Source organism: Spea bombifrons, chromosome 3, assembly GCF_027358695.1.
Source record: "Spea bombifrons isolate aSpeBom1 chromosome 3, aSpeBom1.2.pri, whole genome shotgun sequence".
Taxonomy (NCBI): domain Eukaryota; kingdom Metazoa; phylum Chordata; class Amphibia; order Anura; family Pelobatidae; genus Spea; species Spea bombifrons.
The window spans coordinates 34,170,513-34,179,533 of record NC_071089.1 but is presented as its reverse complement, the minus strand read 5'-3'; the positions used below and the strand labels follow the sequence as shown (position 1 = coordinate 34,179,533).

Sequence of the window (9,021 nt, the reverse complement as noted above, 5' to 3'; positions counted from 1 at the left end):
TTTGTTCATTCTTGTCAGTTTTGGTGCCATTACAACCTCACCCTGCCCAGGATTTTCCAGGATCTCATCCAACAGTCAATTAACGTTTGCTATGTTTTCATCGAGTCATACTTTGGTAAAGTAAAGTAACTTTACCTAAATTATTTTTAAAAAAATGTTCTCGACCCCAGCCTTCTTCTCCTTAGCTTAATCACTTGGAACCTGTGCCAGATTTTGTTGGGTATCATCCAACAAAGTCAATATACTCTTGTTACATTTTCTGGGATGTCATCCAACAGCCAATTGGCGCTTGTTACATTTTATTGGACTCACTGCCAGATGCTCTTTCTCAAGATATAGATAGGTCTTGCATGACCCCATTGGATCCCAGTTGGCACAGGAAATTCCTGTGATGTCATCAATTATATCACCAGCAGGGTTCCCCTGTACAGCAAACAAGGGGTTCCCTAGCAGAGTATTTTACTTTTATATCATCAGAGAGCAGTGCACACTGTCTAGAGATCCCCTCAGGATTCTTGTATGACAAGGGATCTCGCTTCAATGAAGAAATCACCAGTAGGGTTCCCCTGTACAAGAATGAGAGGGTTCTCCAGTAGGGTTTCAATGTACAGAAATGTACATCCTCTCCTTACTGGCCCAGAGGCTGCTCTCATGCCTACCAGCTTCCAAATCCAGAAAATTTTCTCTGTGATGGGCAGTATCTTCAAGCCTCAGATAACATATCTCTACCTGCACCTGGTGCAGCGGATGGCTTTTTTTTTTTTACCCACCATTGAATATTCAAGGAAATACCCAAGGAAATAGAATGACTAAAAGTACATATTTTAAATACATGGGGTATAATTTAATATGACATATCTGAACAAATAAACAAAAACAGCTGATTTCCCTAGTGCAGGGGTGTCCAACCTGGGGTCCTCCAGCTGCTGCAGGACTACATCTCCCATAATGCTCTTTCAGCTAAGGCGCTGGCTGTGGAGGATGGGAGATGTAGTCCTGCAGCAGCTGGAGGGCCGCAAGTTGGACGCCCCTGCCCTAGTGCAATACGGCCTCTTTTATTAGAGGTCCCAACCAGCTTCAATGTTGGTCAGTCATCTATGACCATCATTGCAGCATAATCCTTATAAGGGACAATATTCTTGTCTGGGTCCACAGCGGCTGAGATCATCTCCTCCATCTCTTCTTGTGTGAATGGTTCACCTGGGACAACAAAAAAAGTGGGGTTGACATTTTCCCTCTTTATAAGCATCCGTTGCTCCTGTGTTGCTCCTGTGTTCCAATGGTACATTGTGTTAGGTAATCCAAGTTTAACTTTAAAAGGATCTATTTGATCATTGGAAAACAATTTTGCATTTATTTTTCCATGAAAACAGCTAAGTGACCCCAAACTTTTGTACACGCTTATGGGATTGTCCATTTATAATGCAGAGTCACATTAAGAAACTGAAATGATCAGCTTAGCTTCAGCCTCACACAAACAGCCAGGTTTGTGAATACATAAGAGTCAGTAAAATGTAATGCCATCAAATCTTTGTATTGTGCCTTTCTGTGTTTTAAGAAAGGCAAACACATATAAATGCATAAACACTATAAATTGCAAGAAACCAAGCCAAATATTATTCATACATCATAAGTCTTAGGGAAGGGTTTTGTTACCTTCTTCAGTCATATACTTGACAAGCTCATCTCTTGTTAGGTATCCTTTTTTATTTTCATCTAAAACCTGCAAAAGGGGAATACTTGTAATTATTGCTTCAATGGAACGATTGGAAACCTGTTTGGGTTAAGTTCCAAACTATACACAAACCTCAAATGCTCTAAGAATAATGTCATCGGAAATTGGTCGGTACCTAAAATAAATCAAAAAGAAAGAAGGCAAGTTAAATATAAATTTAAATTGATGGTAGGATAAGAATTTGTAATATGCTTAATATCTACAAATTGTGGGTTCAAATTGAACAAGCAGACCCTCACTTGGCTTTATCTGGCTTACTGTGGTACAGGGCAACAACAGAAATATGGCAACTTTCACCATATAACTGCATCAACATTGACAATTTTGGAAAAGGTGGCAGGGACCTCAGCTCTCTTCTTTCCATTTCACTGTTAATGGGTGCAGATGCTGCAGATTTCCAGGGTTCTGATACATTCCAAAATTATACAGATTTGGTCATACAATCCAATATTAATATTATAACACAAAAGAATCCTACCACACCTTCCATATATAACATCATCTCATAAATATCCTGGTGTATATAAGGATCACATTCTCAATATAGGGAAACTCCTGACAAATTGTATACCAAAGAAAAAAGAGTTCTACACAAGCCCTTATACTATAAAAATATTATTTTATTACACAAAAAAATATATAAAAACACACACAATATTTCATAAGTTTGGACAACAGAGGTCTCTAGGAAACAAGTCAGAGCATATGGAGGAACTTAATTAATTAATATTGTTGTACTTAGATTTACTTATTTGGCCACTGTCTTTACCCCAATGCTCTGCTCAGAAAGACCCACCCCTAGTATCTATGGTATACATACCCCACTTAAATATATAGAAATGTATTTAGATATATACTGCTGTTCAAAAGTATGTATTTGTAACCATTTTCCTTTTCCTAGGTCAGTAACATTATACCTTCTTTCTAGTAATACTTTAGTCATCGTTGGGAGGAATTTATCAAATCGGATGTACCCCGTAGGCTCTTCTTCCTCCATCTGAAATTGAAATACACACAACAAATAATGAGAAATCACATTAAGTAAAAAAGTAAGATGAGGTTATTCATGGTGAATCGTGGCTATTTTAATTATTATTATTTGTTGTTTTCATATAGGGCCACCATATTATGCAGTGCTGTACAATTAGTGAAATTAAATGATCTCGCTAATATAATTATGTATTACACAGGACCACTGCAGCCCATCCCGCACAAGAAACCCAATGAGGTTTGCGCATCATCCCAAAAGACAGGCTAAATTACAATATGCCCATGTAAAAATAATCCGATTGTGCTTCAGTTCACATTTTTAAACTTCACTGATGTGCTTTAAAAGGCTTTGGACATAAAAAAAAGCGAGTGGTCACATCAGCCATTGATGGCCACCACATGCAAAGTGCTAGCCTACAGGATGCGTAACTGAGAGTGACTTTACCTTTGCCAACTGATATTGGAAAAAAATGTCTAAAGTGGTCAATCTGAAACCACTTATGCAGAATATACAGTATTTAGGCAGGGCAAATGTTTTGTGCTATGTTTCTACCACTAGGTGGCGATAAAACATTAACTCTAAGGCTCTGCCCAGTAACATGATATTACTGCCCCATGGATGCAGCTTTGTGCCCTGTACCTTTAGGGCATGCAGTGCTGGGTATATCCCTATGGTACAAAAGGGCTGGTTGGGGAGATCACAGATCTCCTTCATAGTGAGCCCATTGAACAGAAGCAGACTTAGTCAGGTTGATTAGAAAAGGCGACTGAGCTATGTTTGCAGGTAGCATACATAAGAAGTCTGATTGTTTAACTCCCTAAACACACTAATCCACATGTGGCCCATACACAGGAGTCCATTAGATGCATAACTTCTGGACAAGAGTAACTAGTGTCACTTTTAAGGAGAGAGGGGGGGCGGTAATGTCTGTTAGTTTCTTCACGTGTCGGTGTTTGCTTCACTGTAGCCTGACGTTCAGTGCAAAAAGTGCTGTAATGCTGCCTGTTTGTGGTATAGGCAGCTGCTGGCTTATGTACTTCCAGAGACATTAAGGGGTTTGGGTTAAGGATTGAGCCCTGCTGGCACCTGCCTGTGTCAATGGTACGCCTGCCTGATGAACAGACTAATGTTTAATTGTAGTAAAGGATGTGTATACTGCAGCCAAAAGACATGTCAGCTAGAGTGGTTCTGCAGAGCATGTGGAGGCTGGGAGAGACTATCAACTTTTTGGAACTTCAGAAATAAAACCGAAACAAATGACTTCACATGTTTCATTTAACATCTTACCTCAGCCAGCATTTCATGGAGTTCCCCTTCGGTTGGGCAACACCCTAGCGATCGTATAATTGTCCCGATCTCTCTGTGAAGAATACCGTAATATTTAAATAAATACATGAAAATATATTAAATATGAATATAAACATTAAAAATATTTAATTTATAAAACATGCATTGTGAAACTAGAAGATATAAAACCAAACCAAAATTCCTTTTTTGTTTGTAGATTCATAATTTGCATATTCTGCAACTGTTGTAAAATCATTAATGTCTGAGCAATATTTTTTGTGAGGAATGCCGCTTTTTAGAAACCCAGAGGCATACCCCCATATTAACGCTCTCCCAATGCAGTTTGGTTTAACTTTGGGGCAACCTGGCCATGGAAAACCTGGCCATGGTGGCCACCATGCTTATCATCTAGTTTAGGACTGAACCAGACACCAACTACGAGATATCCCTGGGGACATCTGCTTTTTTCCAGTAGTAAAGTTTGACATGACCTGTCCTTTAAGGTAAACAGATTTATTTTCCAAATTAGATGCAATACAACAGCTTCACTCTGTATTATGAAGCATCATTCCCAATAATCTTCATCTACTGGAAGTACGAAGGATAATTTAATCAGTGATCTGGCCTTGAAGAAGCCTCCCCATCTAGACAATGCATTATGCAGAAGCCGTTCTGTTTACTAACAAACCAAATTGGAATAATAAAACAACTGAGACTAAGTAGATGTACATATTTCAAAGCAGGGGCCACAACTCACAGCGATTACAATATGCATGAGTTCTTTGGTATACGACGTTTACATTTCTAAAGGAAAATGAACAGATTTAATGCATAGGTTGCAAGTGCATTCAAATAGCCAAAATATGCGTCTACCATAACATATATCACAACTGCAATGCAAAATGTTAAAAGGTGTTAACAGAAAGTCTTCTTACCGGACATCTACAGTTTTGTTGCTTTCATGATCAAAAACATCAAAAGCATCTGTGATTTTCTTTTGCAAATCTGTGACGAGTGCCTCTGTAACAGACAGTTTTCAAATCATTTTACATAAAATGTGCCTTAGAAAATTACTGAAATAAACACAAAATAATAAAAGTTTAAAAAGCATAAAGGATGCTGGGTTGTATTGCGAGAGGCGTCAGTATAAGGAAAAGGGAGCTGGTTCTGACACTTTACAGATATCTGGACAGCATACTTGAAGATTTAACCCCTTCAGGACCGGCGTTTGCGTAGTGCGTCTTCCCTTGAAGACTTCAGTTTTTTTAAAATATTTTAATTCCGTGCTCGTGATTCGCTTCAAAGCGGTCACGTGCACAGAATTGAGGGGGGAATGGCTGCTACGGATCGCTGGGGACAACCAGCGGTCAGTAGCAGCCGCCCTTTGCGATCCCAGTGTTCATAGCGACGCTGGATCGCGCATCATCGATGACGTACCTGGTACGTCCCGGTCTGGCAGTGACCTATGACCAGGAAGTACCAGGTACGTCTTGAAGGGGTCCCTGATTCCTCCGGGTCGCACAAGCAGGGTCATGATACACCTCACTCCCTAACCCATTTCCCCCTAAATCTGGATGAGTCCCGTGCCGTCAGCGGGATCAGCTACTGATGTCGGCGGGAAAGCTCACTAACCTCAGTGGGACTGCCCGCGACATAAGTGGGAACAGGCCACATCCCAGGTAGCCAGAGCCTAAAAGTACCCAGATAGGCTGGCCAGACCTCATCTAGAGTATTGTGTACAGATCTGGAGACCCCATCTCCAGAATGATATAGATGTGCTGGTGAGAGTTCGGAGAAGAGCTACTAAAATGGTAAATGGTTTCCAGGATAAAAATTATCAGGAAAGACTAGGGGAGCTCAATATGTATAGATTAGAGGAAATATGAGAGAGGGGAGATGTAATGGAAACATTTAAATACTGAAAGGATGGAAGTTTATGTCAAAGGAGGACAAATGTTTGAACTAGAGGGTCAGCGGTTTAGATGTAATGTAAGGAAGTCTTACATAAATGAGAGGGTGTAAGTGGATAAGTGGAAGAGATTAACATAGCGAGGGCATTTGAATGTGCTAGGGCAGGGGCGTCCAACATGCGGCCCGCGGGCCAAATGCGGCCCGCGAGACCTCGAGGTGCGGCCCGCGTAAGATCGGCAGCCAGGGCAACCGATCTTACGCGAGCCGCACCTCAAGCCCTGCTACTTACTTGTGGGAGGGTCTTCTGGACTGCACACAGAGGAAGCGGAGTTCACGTGACATCCTACTTCCTCTGTGCTTTAGCAGAGAAGGCAGAGGGAGGCCGCGCCCCCTGCTGAAGTTTGTAAGCGGCACCGAGGAGTTGCAGTGCAGGTAAGGGGGTGGGGAGGGTGTTTGAATGAGTGTGTGTGATTGAGGGAATGAATCTGTGAATGAATGATTATATGAATAAATGAGTGTGTGTGTGTGTGTGTGTGTGATAGCATGGATGTGTAAGTGCTGGAACCTAGGCATGATGGGACTGTGATTGCTGTTAGCAATCACACTCCCATCATGCCAAGTCAGCCAGTACATGCTGAAACCTGGCCAGCTGCCCCCCTTGTGTATTGATGCTGCCAGCAGTATGGGGTCTGCACTTACAGCCACCCTGTACCAGCATGTACTGGCTGACTTGGCATGATAGGAGTGTGATTGCTAACAGCAATAACAGTCCCATAATGCCTAGGTTCCAATATTTACTGGATGGATGTGTAAGTGCTGGAACCTAGGCATGATGGGACTGTGATTGCTGTTAGCAATCACACTCCTATCATACCAAGTCAGCCAGTACATGCTGAAACCTAGCTAGCTGCCCCCCTTGTGTAGTGATGCTGCCAGCAGTATGGGGTCTGCACATCACTTACAGCCACCCTGTACCAGCATGTACTGGCTGACTTGGCATGATAGGAGTGTGATTGCTAACAGCAATCACAGCGAGCACAGTCCCATCATGCCTGGGTTGCCAGCATTTACTGGTTGCCAAGTCATATTGCTAATTTTGTCCAGTTGTGTGTTACCTACTTTTATTAAAAATGAGTTTTTATTATTATTTTTAAAGGTGGGTGTCATTTTCGGTTTTGGCTAAGTGAACCCTGAATGTTTTGGTCCAGAATTTTCATTTTAGTTCATCCCTAGAATAAATCTAGGGAATCCTGAATTTATAGTCCCAAAACTTTCTAGGCCCAGAAATCAGTGAGAGGAAGAGTAAAGGTTTTGTGTCATTTTACTTTATTTTAATCTGCATATTTTATTAAAGGCCATATTTTTTGTCACAGTGAAAAATGAGTGTGGCCCGCGCACGTATACAATTCTGATGAAGTGGCCCACTGCAGAAAAAACTTGGACACCCCTGTGCTAGGGGATAGGCATAAAGCTATACTGGTAAAATGGGCTGAATGGTTCTCATCTGACATCAAATTCTCTGCTATTAACTCTTGATCCTATAGAGGAGACTTCTAAACTAAATAAACCAAAACTAATACTTCACCGGCTAAATGAAATCATTGATATGCTCTTTTTCTATTTTACCGTTTTCAAGGATGAATGCATGTGCATCAAAAGTGTTAGAGGCAAAAACAATGCATGGGATAGACATAAAGCTATCATGACTCTGGGACAAGACCAAGGAATGGTTGAGGTCATCGAAAAAAAATGGGCAGATTAGATGGGCGAATGAGTCTTACCTGCCGTCAAATTCTCTGGGATTGGTGATAAATAGTGTAAGCATTGCAGTCTGCTGCTTTTGTAGGAAAGTGACATAAATATGGCTTTATGTAGAATAAAAAAATGACCTGTACAACAAGCAATGCAGCGCAACAGAACTAGGAAAGCAAAAGGCATTTATAATAGTTGTTAATATGACACATCTGTTCAGGTACAACTATTTTATTTTATTGGGACCCCATTATTCATTAACCCTTTGAGTACTGGGGGGTGCAACACATTGTATTGCATTATTGAAGGATTAAACACGTTTCTTATTTAAGTTTAAAATAAATATTCGATATAAAATTGTAGAACTTTCAATGAAATCCGTTTTTTCCTACAAAGATTTCAGTGGAAACTTGCTGTTACCAAAATGTATTTCTGAGTCCTGTTTTTATCTTGCTTTAAACCTTTACTTAATCTATTTTTTAAATTTATTTGGTACTTGCATTATACCATATTCTGTATGTTTTCTCTCTTTTGCACTATTTTTCATGTTAAACAGGCAAGGTTACATGTGGGATCACTTTTTTGTTCACTTACCAGCAGCATCTTTCTCCTCCGCCATGGCTGTTGTCCCCGGTTACCATGGAGACCAGACGTTCGCGTCAGAGGACGTCCCTTTCGCCATCTTTGAATTGGCAAATATCACATTTCACCTACATAGAAAATGGCGTGGAACGTTATACCGCGGTTTTCGTGTTTCAGCGTCTTCCAGAACGTTGTGCCTTGTCACAGCTTTTGTTTAGTTTCCATAGTAACTCGCACTTCGTGGTGTTTGTTTTCATGCTTCGAGTCTTCGACCAGATTGTAAAATGGCGCTAAATGCTGGGAAATGTGGGTTTTGTTGTTCACCTTAACACCCTGTGCAGCTGTATAGGACATTTCGAAACTTGGAAGGGATTTGTGTGTTTGGTATTGCTCTAAGGCTTTCGGGTGAATTTAATGGTGTGTGTATATATATATATATATTTTCTAGAGAATGTGACCGATTCTAATTATGTTGTAAGGCTATTTGATTTTGTGCTGAGCCAAAATAAACCGGCATCTTATCCAACATTCATAATGTGCAAGTATTTCTTGGTTTTAACTATAATGTACTCAACTAAAAATGCTGACCATTTCTCAGTGGATGGAGACATAACTACAATTCTCATGATCCTTTTCTGCCACTGGACAGATCACTACTAGGACTTTTGTTTCTGTGAATCCAAATTATGTGAGGTGCTTATGTCTTATTTGCACCATGGAATACGTTGGTGGTGTATAAATTAAAATTGGTAATAATAGTGTC

The 9,021-nt window shown here is 40.5% G+C and overlaps 1 protein-coding gene across 1 annotated transcript; it reads right to left on the bottom strand.

Moving 5' to 3' along the window:
• Positions 1-822: 822 nt before the first annotated feature.
• EFCAB2 (EF-hand calcium binding domain 2) lies at positions 823-8,420 on the bottom strand. The gene is made up of 8 exons (XM_053458798.1): positions 8,271-8,420; positions 4,949-5,033; positions 4,014-4,086; positions 2,653-2,732; positions 1,808-1,850; positions 1,657-1,723; positions 1,027-1,200; positions 823-880 (listed from the first exon to the last, which is right to left on the bottom strand). The coding sequence occupies exons 1-7, from the start codon at positions 8,293-8,295 to the stop codon at positions 1,088-1,090; spliced, it is 486 nt and encodes a 161-aa protein (XP_053314773.1). The 5' UTR covers positions 8,296-8,420; the 3' UTR covers positions 823-880; positions 1,027-1,087.
• Positions 8,421-9,021: the final 601 nt, after the last annotated feature.

Excerpts from the sequence above, each read along its gene's own strand:
- EFCAB2 (XM_053458798.1), bottom strand. The coding sequence starts at position 8,295 with ATGGCGGAGGAGAAAGATGCTGCTG. Across the intron at positions 5,034-8,270 it reads GGAGGAGAAAGATGCTGCTG|AGGCACTCGTCACAGATTTG; the intron begins GTAAGTGAACAA and ends TGTCTGTTACAG. Across the intron at positions 2,733-4,013 it reads TCCATGAAATGCTGGCTGAG|ATGGAGGAAGAAGAGCCTAC; the intron begins GTAAGATGTTAA and ends TTTCAATTTCAG.